The sequence below is a fragment of the Eptesicus fuscus genome, chromosome 3, assembly GCF_027574615.1.
Source record: "Eptesicus fuscus isolate TK198812 chromosome 3, DD_ASM_mEF_20220401, whole genome shotgun sequence".
Classification (NCBI taxonomy): domain Eukaryota; kingdom Metazoa; phylum Chordata; class Mammalia; order Chiroptera; family Vespertilionidae; genus Eptesicus; species Eptesicus fuscus.
The window spans coordinates 3,922,602-3,939,503 of record NC_072475.1 but is presented as its reverse complement, the minus strand read 5'-3'; the positions used below and the strand labels follow the sequence as shown (position 1 = coordinate 3,939,503).

Here is a 16,902-nt window from a genome sequence, read left to right as displayed (position 1 = left end):
GAAAAATCACCCAATAGGTTTGTTGCTTCAGTTTTGTGCTGCGTGATCACGGCCAACCTGCCTCCACTATATAGGCTGTGGATTACCTTAAAAATGCGGTAACGTTTTGCATTGCTAGGGCACGATTTTAGTCTTACTTTGGGTTACCCACTATTTATAGCACAGTGTAAGGTGTTTGGCAGGGAAAAGAATCTAAACTCCTAGGAATAGTCTTTGCTTTAAATTATACATTATTTTCAACAAAAGGCTATCAGATGGAAAACATGATAACTGGTTTTCTTCAATCATCTTAGTGTCAGCATCCACGGGTCCTCGCAGAGGGAAGCCCTACCGATCAGCCTCCGTAGTCCACGAGTCCATAGGCCTCAAGAAAAATCGGTACTGAGGAGTGCACTTCACCATCCTTAGATGTACTCTCATGAATAAACTTCCTGTCATCTGTGTGACCCTCCCATTCATAAATTTAAATAGCCAATCTCGTGAGCCTTTATTTGGACTCTAAAATGCCCTAAAACCTTGGTTAGGCCTCTCTCCTGACAAAGTCCCTTTAAAAAATGTGAGTGTAACAGCCTGGCAGCGGCTCTATGGTGGAGTGCTGACCCAGGAACCAAGAGGTCCCGTTTGATCCCTGACCAGGGCACATGCCCGGTTGCTGGCTTGATCCCCAATGGGGGGGGGGGAGGGGTACAGCAGGCGGCACACTGACGTTTCTCTCTCTCTATCCCTCTCCCTTCCTCTCTCTCTAACATAAAAACATATTCTAAAATGTCAGCGTAACACAGGGGTCTTGAGTTTTCAAGTAGAATGCTTCTCCAACATTGGTGAGAAGGAACGGACACGCACACCCGTGGACTGCCATTTTAAAATGCTCTTTATTGTGACACTCACAGATGTGTAAGGCATGTGCACACGTCTCAAGTTATGTACAACGCACATTTCCCAGCTGCTTTGTGTCCTCAGTAACTGCTGCTACAAACTGGTCCCTATGTACCTGCCTGCCGACAGTCCTCGGGCGTTAGGAACATGCAGACAAGGTGGCAGGAGAATCTGCTTCAAAACAGGCAGTAAGCAACTCCAGACTGTCACTGAGACACCAGAACGCATGGAACAGGGCAGAGGAGGGCCACAGACCAGCTCAGGAACTTGGGACTGTGAGCTTCCAGGGCACAAAAAACACACAGAAAAATATATTGCTCCTTCCTGTTTGAGAGAAATGGAATGTGTCCAGAATTCGTGTTTCTCTGTTTACCACTGCCGATATGTCAGTAACGAGAACTAGTCTGACCTGTTTCTACTGGAGTTAGCACAGGAGGCATGCGTTACTTCGCACAAACGGAACGAGGCAGCAGGGACACCGTGGGGCTGCCAGTTACACAAGCGGCTGTCTTAGGTGGTGGGGCCGGGAAGGGGTGGTGCTGCCCGCTCCCCACAGCGCCTGCTGCGAGCGCAGAGACCCCGGCACCTGTGTCTAACCAGGAAGCAGGAAGATGCCACAAAGGCAGCGCCACCTGGGGGGTGGGACGGTGAACAGAGCCTCGATTTCGGGGGTGAAGAGGCTGATCCAAGAAAGTGGTTTACAATCCATTTTCAAAAGTCAGATGGTATCTTTACAAGACAAATAAGCACTTTACAAATCTACTTTGGGGAATGAAATAATTAACAATCAAAATCACACGATGTTTCACATGAGAAGATTCTAATCTTTTGGTCTAATTCAGCCAAAATTTTAACATTAAAGACATATGATTACAATGTGGTTTGCTGAAGCCCATTTTTTAAATGCAGAATCTTGAGGAAGCATGTTGGCGTGTTTCCAGGAACAGACTCCGGTCAGAATTCTCACCTGGGCGCCTGGACAGGTCACGCACTCGAGGACGGCTCTGGGGTGTCGAGCACAGAGCCGTGGTCCCAGCGGCAGCCCAGCCACGTGACAATGTGGTCACGCCATTCCATCAGCCCCAGGGGCTGTTACCGAAGTGTTTAATCAGAGCGGGGAAATTACTATCAACTACATTAAGGATTTCCACTTATTAGCGCTGTGACACAGTGCAAAGAAGCTTCAAATGTTTGCCTTTTACATCAAAAGTGTATAGTGTTATTCTTCCAATTCCACAAACCGCTCAATCCCCGTGGGTGGGCCGTGACTACCTGGGCAGCAGGCGGCCTCTTCTGGAAGGTGCGATTACTCTCCTGACGGGAGGTCATGGCAGAGGCAGGCCGGGCAGGCCCTCTGGCCTTTCAGATGCTGCTTCAAGCACTGGAGGGAGAAAAGGAAGTCAGCAGGGCCGTGGCCGAGCGCTCTGTGCTGCCCTCAGCAGGCAGCGCGAACTTCACCGCCAGGGAGGGGCCTGGCGCCCGGCACACGGGGCCACTGCGGCTGCTCAGGCTGGGAGCATGGCCCAAGCGGAGGAAACGCCGCCTCAGAACTGCCCCGTGAACTCTGCGCCTCCCCCACCCCAGCTCCAGTCTTGGCGCTTCAGCAGCCCTGACCTCTAGAGCTGGCACTTCATGGTCCTTGGACTGACTCATCCAGTACCTCCTCCCCCCTCCCCCCTCCTCCCCATCTGGCTGGCCCTGCACACCCAGCAGCCTGCACGCCGCAGAGCTGGGTGTGTGTCAGGTCTCAGATCCAGGCCGGGTGCCAGACCGCAAGCCCTCCCACCTCCCAGTGGGAGCACTGCATCTACCCCCTCTTCGGGTTCATGAGCCCACGTGGCAGAGCCCTGATCTCTTCTAAAACCCAGCAGAGGGGTGCAGGACTAACACTCACAGCACCCCAAACACCAAAACAGTCACCCACCAATCCCAGAGGGGTACAATACCAGTCAGAATTTGCCAGACTGGGCACAGGGACCAGTCAGGCGGAGTGTTTCTCCTCGGAAATGTTGCCCCCGCTTCACGCTCTGCACTAAGCTGACAAGCATGAGGCTGGTTCCATGTGCAAGAAACCGCCTGTCGGGGAGCTGGCCCTGCGCTCAGTGTCCGGCCTGCCAGGCCGATGGAGCCCGTGTGCCCGGCTCGGAGTGAGGGGCGGACGGGCAGCTCAGGGCGCACAGCCGGGCCCGGGAGCCTGTCCCCTCCCTCAGCACCAGCCTGGAAACGGACACGGTGATGCTACAGGAACGGGAAGTCTCTGGAAACCAGGACGTATGGATACCAGGGAAAACCCATTTGTTTCCAAAATCCTTCCTAGTCTAGATGCACGCTCTGCGGGTGGCCAGGGAACGCTTACCCCCTTGTGAAACTTGTGCCCACAGCTCAGCGCACGCACGTTTTTGGACTTGAACACCTCACGGCAGATCTCACAGGAATGTGCACCCAGGGTCTGCGGAAACCATTGTGGACGAATAACAAATTACTCAGTTCCTTTTACTGCACAAACTTCCTACACGTGCCTTCAACTGCTGCTGCCACTAAACTGGCAAATTAAGCTGAGCCCACTGATAAAACAACTTGTTTTTATTTTAAAAAGTTATTTACTGCCCTGCCAGTGTGGCTCAGTGGTTAAGCATTGACCTGTGAACCAGAAGGTGACTGTCCAATTACTACTTGGGGCACAGGCCTGGGTTGCAGGCTCCATCCCCAGGGTGGGGCCTGCAGGAGGCAGTTGATCCATGATTCTCTCTCATCATTGATGTTTCTGTCTGTCTCTCTCTCTCTCCCTTCTCTATGAAATCAATAAAAAATATATTTAAAAATATTTACTTACTCTCATTTTTAAAAAATTAAATTTATTGGGGTGACATTGGTAAACATGAACATATAAATTTCAGGTGTGGGTAAAATAACATATTTTTAAATAGCATTTCTTAGGAAAAAATAAAAATGTACAAAAAAAGAGTATACTTTTCAAATTCTAATTTTCTCAGAGGAAAAAATGTTTTATATGGTTAACGGATTTCCTGGTAAGTTTGGAACCAGCTGAATATTACAAATTAATCATGCATCTAATTCCCTAACACTTAGTGACTGTAACGTAAATTACGACACCTCACACTAGCGACTACTGGGTGGCCGAGTAAATCTTAACGGAAATCCATAATCCCTGACGTAAAAGCTGGTCACAACAGCCCTCTGAGTAGAAGCAGACACAGAACAGTAAGCCTCATATGACCATCAACTTATTTAAAACAACAGCAGCAACAGAGAATGTGTGTGCAGAGATGCCTAGAAAAGAGTCTGCAAAGATGTGAAACGGTAACAGTGGCTCCTTCTGGTTAAGAGAGAGTTTTTTTCTCTGCTATTTTCTGAAGTTTCTATGACTGTGGATTACTTGTGCAAATCCAAACAGACAGACGACTAACTTCGGCACATAGGTGCCATCGAAAAAGCAGAGAGACAGGGACCTGCCATTCACTGCCGGTTCTACAGGACAATGAATTCGGGCTAGAAATAAGATTGTAATTGGGACTCAAAAGAACTGCTGGCCCAGAAAGAAACTCACTACAGACTGATTCATTTGCCTCTCAGCATAATCATTATGGCTTGCCTCATATTCGGTTCTTATAAGTGTACTAGAGGCCCGGTGCACGAAATTCGTGCACGGGTGTGTGTCCCTCAGCCCAGCCTGCACCCTCTCCAATCTGGGACATCCCTCTCACAATCCAGGATTGCTGGCTCCCAACTGCTCGCCTGCCTACCTTCCTGATTGCCCCTAACCGCTTCTGCCTGCCAGCCTGATCACCCCCTAACCACTCTCCTGACAGCATGATTGATGCCTAACTGCTCCCCTGCCAGCCTGTTTTCCCCTAACTGTCCTCCCCTGCAGGCCTGGTCATGCCTAACTGCCCTCCCCTACAGACCTAGTCCCCCCCAACTGCCCTTTCCTGCAGGACCGGTCACTCCCAACTTCCCTCTTCTGCCGGCCTGGTCCCCCGCAACTGCCCTCCCCTGCTGGCCATCTTGTGGCGGCCATCTTGTGTCCACATGGGGGCAGTCATCTTGTGTGTTGGAGTGATGGTCAATTTGCATATTACTCTTTTATTAGATAAGATTTCTAATATCACATGATCTCACTCATCTAGGGGAAATAATGAACAACATAAACTGATGAACAAAAACAGACCCGGATACAGGGAAGCATCGATCAGACTGTCAAACCTCAGAGGGAAGGTAGGGGAGGGTGGGGGTAAGGGAGAGAGATCAACCAAAGGACGTGTATGCATGCATATAATCCTGACCAATGGTCATGTACAAGGGGGTGGGGGCATGCATGGGGAGGGGTTTGGGATGGGGATGGGAGGATGAAGACAAATACGTGATACCTTAATCAATAAAGAAATTAAACAAATAAATAAATAAAATATATGTACAGCAAAGAAAAAAGAAGAATGGGGCTAAACCAATGCCCCAAAGGCTCCACAATGTGCTCATAAACAAGAAAACAGCTGTCACACATACAGCACTCACAGGGGCGTCTCCTGTCCGCTGGCCCCAGGCTCTGGGCGATGGTCCAGCAATCACAGAGGGCAGGCCCTGGGCGGCCCCAGTCCCCGAGGCAGCGGAGCTGGGCTTGGTCAGCGGCCTGTCCTGTCCTGGACTTGGCTGCAGAGATAATGCAGGTGGGGAAGAAGGTTGGGTACCCAAAAGCCTGACCCCCTTGTCGTCGGAACCTGCTCACCACCTTCGGTGGGAAGCCTGTTTGGTTTTACAAGCCTCACAGCGACACCCAGAAGGACGCGGGGCCTCTCCTGTACCTGGATGGACACTGACCTTTTGGTTTTGCTGTGCCTCTAGAACGTGTGTCGTCACCCTCTGGACGATTTCATCAATGCTCAGTCCTGACAGCGAGGTCTTGCTTTTGCTTCGCACTTTTTTAATCAAACCAGCAAGCTCGGTGCTGAAGGAGAAAGTGGGAAGAAATGAGAGCAGAATGTCAAAGTTTTCTACTGCTGAGAAGTATTATGTACAAAAAAGGTATTAGGTGCCAATATCAACCCACAGCCAAGAGAAACAAATATACACAAACAAAAGGAACAGGTAGACAATAGCAATTGTATATAAAATAGCAGGATCACTCTTTCCAAGCGGAAATGAAAATTCCAGCATTTTGTCTAAATACTCATTGCAATCGAGTGTCACACAGCAGTTTATCTGCAGGATCAGCGGGGAGAGCCATCCCTCGGCAGACACCGGGCTCCAGCAGCCACTGATGCAGCACCACTAATGACCAGACACCACTGGCCTGACCCACCACAAAACCTCTACCTAAAACCTAAGAGGAAGCCAGCTTGGCTGACGTCCTCCCTTAACAATCTAACCCACAACACGGTTTGCACAGCCTGTTTCACAAGCACCAGTGGGTGTAGATGGATGGTAAATAATTGACAGCAACTTGATATTATACCACGAATAGCCCAAATGTTTGAACTTTCAGAAAATCGATGATTTTCTACTTGGTTATTTAACTTTGCCAAATGTAGCCAGGATTGCAAACCATCTTTATCTGTAAGGTACTGTTAGTAGTTTCCACTTGGATGTTCTTACAACTGGCAGGGTATGGCTCTGGAGAGAACCTACCACGCTTCTCACACTGGGCCCACGGGCTACACACCCCCGTGCAGACCGAACACTCACTTTGCCAGGGCAGGGCTGTCCCCGTAGATGCAAACTATCCATTCTGGCCAATTACAGTTCGAGGACTATTTGTTTAAAAAGCATAAAATCAGGGACTCCAACTAAAAGCCTATCAAAGGTGGAAATAACATGGGGTGCAGAGGGCCGTCCTGGGTGGGGAGTCCTCTCCTCCTGGCTGTATTCTGGAGACACCCCTGTACCTCATCTGAGACAAGGGCACCTCCATCTCCTCGTACCAACCTGGAGGGCAAGGCCAAGATCCGGAGAAGCCCTGCTGACGTGTGGATTGGGAACTCGGGTGAAACAGCGCACCTCCCCCGGCCCCTCAGATTCCCTTTGTAACCTGCCCACACACCTGGTCACCAGCGGATCACACCCTTCTCTTCGACCTCACACCTGAGGGTCAGAGCTGCTGCCTCCTCCTTTTATGGGCCTTGTTTTCCAGAACCACGTGAAGCTAGTGATCTGCACTTCACCCAGGGACTGCCTAACTAGTGCTGCATAACCAGGCAACTGCCTAACTAGTGCTGCATAACCAGGCAACTCCCTAACTAGGCAACTGCCTAACTACTGCTGCCTAACTAGGCAACTCCCTAACTAGGCGACTCTGTAACTAGTGCTGCCTAACTAGGCAACTCCCTAACCAGGCAACTGCCTAACTAGTGCTGCGCATGTCACTGACCTCATCGACATCTTAGGAAAGGGCCCGGTGCTGCTGCGTGCTCAGAGCTGTCACTAGATCCGCACAGTAAAATCGCCTTTGAAAACGCACACCTCTGCTTAAAGTAAACGCAGCACCTGCCTTTCTGAACAAAACACGTGCCATCCTTCCACTTCGGCCCTAACTGGCACAACTGTACCTGCTCAGGAAACCTGCTCAATGAAAGCATTTCGCAGTCAGCGCATCGGACCCCGTACCTGCTGTAACCGGGGAGAGCCGCCGACAGGTGCTCGATGATGCTGTTGAAGGGCTTTTTTGGAGACTGGCTGGTACGGGAGGTGCGTCCCGGAGGAACAGGCAGTTTCTGATCAGATGGGAGGCTGTGTTTTGGCTGAGGTGCCTGGCCGGCGCCCTCACACTCCTGCTGAGCGGAGGGCGATGCTGGCAGCGGGGGAGAGGGAGCCCCCACTGGGCGATCACCGGCAGAGACCAGGCTCGAATCCCTGGGAACCGCTGTGTGACTTGCAGACGTCGAGGGACCCTGGTCATCGTGACCTGGAGACTCAGGAAGGGACTTCGGGCAAATCTGGGAGGGACACACCACAGTGGGACTTAGAGAAACAGCCATGGCCAAGACTGATAATTAAGCATGACTATGAAAAAAATCAGAGTCAATACAATTAAATGTTTGTTTTGTTTTTAATTACTTATCATAACATGCCTGTTTGCTGTGAGAAAGGGCTGGCCTCTGACTTCTCAGTAACTCCCTTTATAATTAATTCCTTCTCTCTGTCAAGTCTGAACCACCGCCTGAGGAAGAACACCGCACCCACCAACCTGCCTCCTGCCCTCACAGGACCCCACTCCCCTCCCAGCTACACTCGGCGAGGAACCAAACAGCGGCTCCAACACTCCCCCAAACTGCCCTTGCGAAGGCCCCCAACATCTCCACCACGGAGACCCCGGGGCACAGATGCTGCGGGCCACTCTCTCGCTCTGCACGCTCTGCCCCCGCCGCTTCCCTTCCCAGCTGCCTGCAGCCTGGCCAGGCCTGAGTGCTGAAGCTGCTCATGTCCCCGAGGCTGACCTCTGCCTCACGGGCCCCTTCCCCAGGCCATGCCATCCTCTCCTGCCTCGGTGACTGCATGCTTGCTGCCGTAAGTGCCCCTTGTTAAAGATTCCCGTCTAGAATGTTTTCCCAGCCTCCAAATGCCACCCACCCCCTCATCCACCCACCACGCCCTCCTGGCTAACTATCCCGGATCTCGTGCTCACTCTACTGAGACCTCCCGAGGAAGCGCCCTGCGGCCTGGCCTCCTTCAGCTCAGTGCCCTCATGGACGCTGCTGCGGCACTCCAGGTGCGGAGAGACCTGGCGCACTCCGACTGTAACTATGGGCTTACAGTCTCCTTTCCCAAGCCCACAGGCCTCTGAGGGCAGGCCACATCTAATCTTGGTCACCACTAAATGCCCAATGGATGAAGGGGCGGGTGACAGAGAGGAGCTGGTTTAGGGACCCTTATTGTACAAGCTCCTGGCACACTGAGAGCTGCCAGGTTCTGGGTGTGAAATCAGTTTGAGTATTTATAAAATCACATGAGCTAGAATTAAACATTAATAGTAAAATATCCTGCTGAGATCTAACTCTTCCCCTTCCATGTCTGCTGTAAGAACTTGGAAAAACTGTAAATGATAAGTATCTTTAATTCTAAAGAAAACTATTTCTTACTCATTTAGTGGAGAGAAAAAACTTATTCTGTGGAGACAAAACTTTGGATCTCAACAGAACGTTTTCCTCAGTACAAGGAGGCTAAATGTTTTTTGTGAGATGAATGCACTGTTTGAATGCTTGGCGTGCTGTTCTGATGAGAAAAAGCCATTCAAGACCAGGCTCCCCGCTGCAGGGCGCTGTCACCTGAGTGAAGGAGAGGAACGCACCTGACAGAAGGTCCCGGGGCGGGGAGGAGGCAGAGTGACTGGGCTCAGGGGAAGGCAGGACGCAGACAGGGAGGATGGGCTCCAGGTGGGGAAGAGCCAGGCAAAGTCTGGCAGTAGCAGGAAGGTGTGACTCAAGTGCTGGGGAAATGGTGGCCTAAAGACCATGTCAGAACCGGAAGATTTCAATATTGTGGCAAAACATTCTGAAATCTCTCTCTGATCAACTCTGTTTTTTTGTGTGAATCTTCACCTGAGGATATTTTCCCACTGATTTTTAGAGAGAATGGGAGGGAAGGGGAGAGACACAGAGAGAGAAACATCGATGTGAGAGACACATTGATTGGTTGCCTCCCGCTCGTGCCCCAACCAGTGTCGGGAAATGAGCCTACAACCGAGGTACATGCTCTTGATCGGAATCGAACCTGGGACTCTTCAGACCATGGGCTGACACTCTGTCCAATGAGACAAACTGGTTAGGGCTTGGTTTTCTTTTTTATTTGAGAGAGAGGAAGGGATGAGAAAGCAAAGAGGGAGAGGGTGAGGGGGCGAGGGAGAGGAAAAAGGAGGGAGAGGAAGAGAGCGACATCATTTTGTTCCACTTATTCATTGGCTGATTCCTATATGTGCCCTGACCAGGGATGAACCCGAAACTTCGGCGTCAGGATGACACTCTAATGCACTGAGCTCCCCGTCAGGGCTCTAGTAAACTCTCGAATGGAGTCCTTGAATTCCTTTGATCCGATCTTCCTAGGGCTGAATTCATTTCAGTGGAGTATTTACTGAGCATCTGCTGTGTCCAGATAAGAAATACATATGCCAGCCGAAACCGGTTTGGCTCAGTGGATAGAGCGTTGGTCTGCGGACTGAAAGGTCCCAGGTTTGATTCTGGTCAAGGGCATGTACCTTGGTTGCGGGCACATCCCCGGTAGGTGGTGTGCAGGAGGCAGCTGGTGGATATTTCTCTCTCATCATGTTTCTAGCTTTCTATCCCTCTCCCTTCCTCTCTGTAAAAAATCAATAAAATATATTTTAAAAAATAATAAAAAAAATAAAAGGAAACACATATGCCAGAATAAGGTGATACTAGGTTTAGCCATATGTTCAAGTCCACAAAGTAAAGGTAATGCTCTTGTGACTGCCGCATATTTTAAAACAAGACAAGGCTTGGCAATCACTATTATTCCGAAGATTCAGCACATTCCTCATTCACACCAGCAGCACATGTGCCAGACCCACAACGCCCACGTGTCTCACAGATGGCAGTTTTTATCTGTATTTCACAAGAAAACAAATCTTAAATCTCAGATTGTGGTCTCCGGCCTCTAAGCATCACGGAATAAGTTATACCTGAATCACAGGCACCTGCCACACCTGGAATATCTGTTTAAATGCAGGGACACACACACACACACACACACACACACACACACACACACACACCAGCATCCAGAAAAGAAAGGGGAGATGTAGCAGCAGTGTGTTCACCACCTCAGGTCTCTCCTTAGACCCGGATGTGGAAAGAAAGTCTTCTGTTTATATAAGAATGTTTACTGTAACGCCTAAAGGTTAACCAGCCGCACCAACAATGAAAACATGAGGGCAACTATTCATCCACCCCATCCCCACTCCCAGTCAACAGCAGCAGCCAACTGCTTTGCCAATTAAGAAAGAAACTGGCTCATTATGCTTTGTTTTCTTCCCTTCAGAAAGAAGACGACAGACTTACTGTGCTCCATGCGGGAAACGGAAGCTCGGAGATCTGCACTTCAGAAAGCTCACTGAGCCGAGAGCCAGCTTTAATGGCCTTAATTTGTTCTTCAAACTGAGACTGTAGGTAGGAGAAAAGGGTCAAGTTTTCTAACAAATTCCAAGGGAAAACCACAATCGTCAATGAATGCTCTTTTTCTTACTATACATTAAAAATGGCCAACAATCTTCCAAGAAACATACATGAAACGAGGGTATTAAAACGACTGTTTCCTGAAGGACAGAAGTGCCGAGTAAGACCTCACTGACAGACACTCTACAGCCTCATCAACATGCTGCTCTCACTAAGCATCCAGGGCGGAGCTGGACAGTTGAGAAATATCATTACTTTCATGAAAAAGTCTTCTTAAAATTTCAACAAAAAATATATATTGCTTTTAACAGCTCAAAAAAGGAACGGTTTCCATCTGACTCTAGCCACTTGGGAATTATAACCATCATATAGATTTTGACTGAATTATAAAATGTTTTACAACTTACCTCTGCTTTCTCAATTTCTTTTCTAACATCAGAAAGAAATGATTCCCATGAATCTATGTCAGACTCTAGTTCAGGATATGCTGCAGAATCACTGAAAAAGGAGAAAAACATGAAACTGCTAATGTCGACTTTAAAATATTTTTTTAAATGGAAAGCACTAAAGTACAAATGAAAATAAACATTTAAACATGAAAGATATATTTCACATGATCACACACACAAAATGACTATATTTTTACCCAGCTGGTGTGGCTTGGTAGTTGATCATTGACCCATGAACCAGGAGGGCAAGGTTAGATTCCCAACCAGGGCACATGCATGGGTTTCAGACTCAATCCCCAGTAGGGAGCGTGCAGGAGGCAGCCAATCAGTGATTCTCTCTCATCACTGATGTTTCTATCTCTCTCCCCCTTCTTCTCTAAAATTGATAAAAAATGTCCTATATAATAAAAGCCTAATATGCTAAGTGTCTAGGTGTCTGTTCAACCAATCAAAGTGTAACATGCTAATGGTATGCTAAGGCTGCTTAACTGCTCGCTATGACGTGCACTGACCACCTGGGGGAAGAAGCTCCGAACGATAGGTTAGCTTGCTGCTGGGGTCCAGCCAATCAGGACTGAAAGAGATAGGCCGGACACGCCCTGGAGCCCTCCTGCGGTGTTTCCCTGGCTGGCCAACCTCCCGCATCCTTCCCCAGCCCCAATGGTGCACCTGTGAGGTGCCTCGGCCTGGCCTGTGCACTCTCGCAATCCCAGACACCTCAGGGGATATTGGAGAGCTAGTTTTGGCCCGATCCCGCAGGCCAGGCCGAGGGACCCCACTGGTGCACGAATTTGTGCACTGGGCCTCTAGTATTAAAATAAGTAAGTGAATAAATAAATAAAATGGTTCTGCCTAATGTAAGATTTTTTCCTCACCTGTAACTTTCATTTGCTAAATGACAGGCTGGGAAATATACCCATAATGCCCACAGTACCTTTGCAATTGGTTCAGGGTCTTCAGATACCCTTCAGCTTGTGATTCCACGATCCGTAACTTATACACTTCCATCTCTCTCTGGTTTTCAAGCACAGATACCTACCATGAGATGAGAGAACGTTTAAGTATTTTAAAACTGAAAATATGAAACTATTTGAATTTGTTAAAACTTAAACATGCTAAACCAGAACTTGTTTATGTTGTAATGTCACTCAGGTGACTATGAAATAAAGCTTTTGGATTTGAAACTAGAATAACAAAATGACAGTAAAATGATATACCTTAAATGCCACTTTTTTCAGAGACGACACTCCCACGTGGCTCACTGCTGCAGCACAGAGCAAGGCTACCTGTGTGCATCCCCTGGTGGGCGTTACCTGCGTCTGTCTACCCAGGGCGAGCACCCAGGGCTGCACCCTGTCCGACTCAGGCCGCAGAGACGCTGTGCTCAACTTCACAGGCGTCGGAAGCCCTGGTGCATGCTTTTAAAGCAGCGGACTCGCGGCTTCCCCACAAGCCAACCAGCGGAGTTTGTGAGTCACTGCAGGAAGTGTAGAACTGCCTGCTTCAGCCCAGGTGTCAGCACCTGGCCAGGACCAAAAAGGCTTGCCAGGTGATGGTGAGAACTGACAGCTGGGGACGTGGGTGCAAGCATGGGCGCCGCAGACTACAGGTGCTCGGCTTTTACTCTCCCCCCCGCCCCCCGCCTTCCTTAGAAGCAGCTACACAGTCGATACTTAACTGAAAGACTCATGTTTGCAGACTGCACAAGCTAAGCCTTTTTTTATTTTCCCAGGATAATTACAGACACATATACCCATAAACAACATTAACTTCTTAATTAGTTTCAGAACTAAATGAAGTGCAGCCAGGGGTCATCATTTTTATTTTTTTGTCTCACTCCTTTCTCAAACAATATACTGACATTGGTATCTATCCTTCTGGGGGGAGGGCAAGGGCGAGTATATTCTTAGTAAGTGGATGATTTTCAAATTCCTTTTCTAGTATTGGCAAACGTGCTTATGGCTGACTCTTGATTAAGTATAATGAAGCCATTCAAAGTGGAGAGCATAAAGAATGGCTGAGCTATAATGTTAAGTAAGGAAAGCAGGTTACAAAGTCTGGTGTACACTGAGCACAGATACGTGACACATATAGCGTCAGGGCCAACAATGAAGAAGCCGCAGGCGAGGAGAGTGGCTGTTCCGGGGACAGGACACCTGGCCCCCGCGCTCCCGGCAAGGCTGTGGTGCCTCAGCTGCAGTCAGCACAGAGCAGACCAGGCCTGCCGCCTGTCTGCCCCCCCCCCCGCGCCCCCCCCCGGGGCCTGGCTCACCTCTGCAGCCACAGCCCTTTGAAGAATCTCTTCATATTGCTCCTTCCCACTCCTTATTTGCTCTTCTATTTTCGTTTTCTCATTTGTAAACGTATCACTGCAAATAGTAAAGGAGAAACACTTTTTGAAAAAAATCGTACCACTGAGATTACAAAGGCTAAAGCTAGGGAAACTCTGACATCATGCCACGAAAAGACATACATCTTGCAGAGTAACTTCTTGCCTAATATTTTACTACATAATACAGACTCACACGTGCTCTTTGACTTTACAAATGATCACAGGAAGGTATGAAATTGAAAGTGAGCAACTGGTGGGAAACTGGCTCACCATTTTATGAGCACAGCTGGAGTATAAGCAGTTATATTAATAAACTTTATAGAATATCATCATCCTTTGAGTCAGAAATTCTATCTTGACACAAATTACAAGGAAATAACCAAAAGGGAAAAATAATCTATAGAAAGTTGTTCATGGCAATATATCTGTAACAGCCAAAACAAGGCAGGCATGGACCATAATGTGAATGGAAATGTGTATATGAAATAATATATGAGAAAAGCAGACTACAACTGCTTACTACTGAATAGACTGGTAACCAATATGTGAAAATATTATTTCCATTTAATAAAGGTTAAAAGGAAACTTCTTATAGGTTCATACGGAAAATCCTTCAATGAACCTATAATCAGAGCAACAAACTACCATAATGTAGTTGAAGCTGGTATTTCAAGTAACACAAAAGAAAAGTTTTTAAAATACACATTTAGTTTCAAGTTAACTCAAGGGAAAAGAGGCGTAATAATCAACTATAAATTCAGATTTCTTAAACCTACATGTGAAATAAAAGTAGGAACATCATAACATAAAAATACTTAAAGAATAAATTTATTTAAATATTAAATAAAATAGAAAATAAAAAGAAACAATCATTTAAAGGACAGACAAGCAACAGTATGTTTAGATGTCCAGTGTGCTTGTGTCTCTGCTAGTAAAAGTATAATAAGACATACAAATAAATTTAAACTTAATTTGCCTGATTTCAGAAGACTGATCCAGGACGAATTCATGTTCCTTTTCCTGTCCATCATTTTTCTGGGTGTACCTATGAAAGCATAATCACCAAATTTTAATTCGTTTTTCAAGATTTTTTTTACAAACCTGATTTAGAGTAAATTCTACCCGCAGCCATGCAAAAACTCTTGAATTCTTTGTAAGTTTTTACACTTTGTTTCATTTCTAGTATCTTCAAAATAGGCAAAGAATTTGGGTCATTTTCCTTTTTGAAAGCTTTCCTTTTACACGTGGAGGGCAGATCATGGATTTCAGCCACTTTATTTGATCACTAAGTCATATGCCTGTTGCATACGTCATCCTATCTCAGTCCACTTCAAGGAGCACCTCTGGGAGGTTTAAGACAAGACAGGAGTACAGTATGACCAGTGGTTCTCATTCAAAATGCAAACAGCCTCTCTTCTTCTTTTTTTAAAAATATATTTCTTTATTGATTTCAGAGAGGAAGGGAGAAGGAGAGAGAGATAGAAACATCAATGATGAGAGAATCATTGATCGGCTGCCTCTTGCACGCCCCCTACTGGGGATGGAGCCCGCAACCCAGGCATGTGCCCTTGACCGGGAATCGAACCCGGGACCCTTCAGTTCGCAGGCTGACGCTTTATCCACTGAGCCAAGGCGGCTAGGGCTCTTCTTCTTTTTTTAGGATGTGTTTTTATTGATTCTTATTTTTATTACTTATTTATTTAAAAAAATATATTTTTATTTATTTCAGAGAGGAAGGAAAAGGGATATAGAGATAGAAACATCAATGATGAGAGAGAATCATTGATAGGCTGCCTCCTGCACACCCCCCACTGGGGATGATCAAGCATGTAACCTGGGCATGTGCCCTAATCAGGAATCGGACTGTGACCACTTGGTTCATAGATCAATGCTCAATCACTGAGCCACACCAGATGGGCTGCTTTTGTTTTTATTTAAAAAAATTTTTTTTGGGGGGCTGTTTTTATTGAGTCACAGAGAGAAAGAGGAAGGGATGGGTAGGGGGTAGAAGGGAGAGAGGGAGGGCAAGAAGAGGAGAGACGGAGAGAGAGGGAGGGAGGGAAGGAAGGAGAGAGAGAGGGAGCGAGGGTGAGGGGGGGAGAGAGAGAGAGAAAGAGAAAGAGAGAGAGGTGAGAGAGAAATATCGATCGGTTGCTTTCTGTAGTGCCCCGACTGGGAATTGAACCCGTAACTTAAATATGTGCATTGACTGGGAATCAAACTAGTGACCTTTTGGTGTATGGGACATTGCTCCAACCAATTGAACTACTACTCGACCAGGGCCAGCCTCTGCTCTTTAAAATAGAATTTAAGCCCTAGCTGGTTTGGCTCAGTGAATAGAGCATCAGCGTGTGAACTGAAGGGTCCCAGGTTTGATTCCAGTCATGGGCACATGCCCGGGTTGTGGGCTTGATCCTCAGTAGAGGGTGTGCAAGAGGCAGCAGATCAATTATTCTCTCTTATCATTGATGTTTCTATCTCTCTATCCCTCTCCCTTCCTCTCTGAAATCAATAATACATATATTACTTAAAAAAAATAAAATTTAAAGTCTAACACACACTCACACACACTCTTGTGTGCACTGACAACCCTTCAAAACAAAGTGCCAATCTGACTCCCAAGCAATGCCCCGAGGAAAGGGGCTCTCCCTCTTCGTGCCCCCGACACACCTTCTTGGTCATCTCTACTTCCTGGGCACCCCCCCCCCCCCCGTTTCCACTAAGAACCAGCTCCGAGGCCGTTCCTTCTGGTGCAGACACCTTCCTCTAAGCACTCCATTTTGCCTTGTTCTTTCATGGAACCTGCGTCATTTCCATGGATGCCACTGGTCTGTCCCATTGCAGCAGGCAGGAGCTCCCTACGACCCAGCCATTTTTAATACTAAGTGTGATCTGAAGTGTAGAAAAATCACATCATTGCTCATCTCCTTTGAGCTTCTTTAGGAGATCTAAAAGCTTTAAGATTTTGCTTTAAGAGCTAAATATGAAGTATTTACCTGGAAAGTGTAAAAGCACAGAGAAGCCTACCTGTATCTTTAAACAATGACCAAAAGAGGCAAAGAAAGACATATATTAATAAAGTGTGTGTGTGTGTGTGTGTGTGTGT

At 47.5% G+C, this 16,902-nt stretch overlaps 1 protein-coding gene across 6 annotated transcripts in view; it reads right to left on the bottom strand.

Moving 5' to 3' along the window:
- Positions 1-853: 853 nt before the first annotated feature.
- Positions 854-16,902, bottom strand: part of TTC3 (tetratricopeptide repeat domain 3) — a 94,735-nt gene continuing 78,686 nt past the window's right edge. For 5 of the 6 annotated variants that reach the window (XM_054713538.1, XM_054713535.1, XM_054713539.1 and 2 more), the window contains 10 exons: positions 14,773-14,841; positions 13,737-13,833; positions 12,399-12,499; positions 11,423-11,513; positions 10,902-11,003; positions 7,495-7,823; positions 5,713-5,839; positions 5,401-5,544; positions 3,233-3,325; positions 854-2,257 (listed from right to left, as the gene is read on the bottom strand). In XM_054713538.1, the coding sequence (XP_054569513.1) occupies positions 2,183-2,257; positions 3,233-3,325; positions 5,401-5,544; positions 5,713-5,839; positions 7,495-7,823; positions 10,902-11,003; positions 11,423-11,513; positions 12,399-12,499; positions 13,737-13,833; positions 14,773-14,841 (1,228 nt within the window). In that variant the 3' untranslated portion in view covers positions 854-2,182. The remainder of the gene's footprint in view (positions 2,258-3,232; positions 3,326-5,400; positions 5,545-5,712; positions 5,840-7,494; positions 7,824-10,901; positions 11,004-11,422; positions 11,514-12,398; positions 12,500-13,736; positions 13,834-14,772; positions 14,842-16,902) is intronic. The other variant, XM_054713536.1, reaches the window with a different exon arrangement.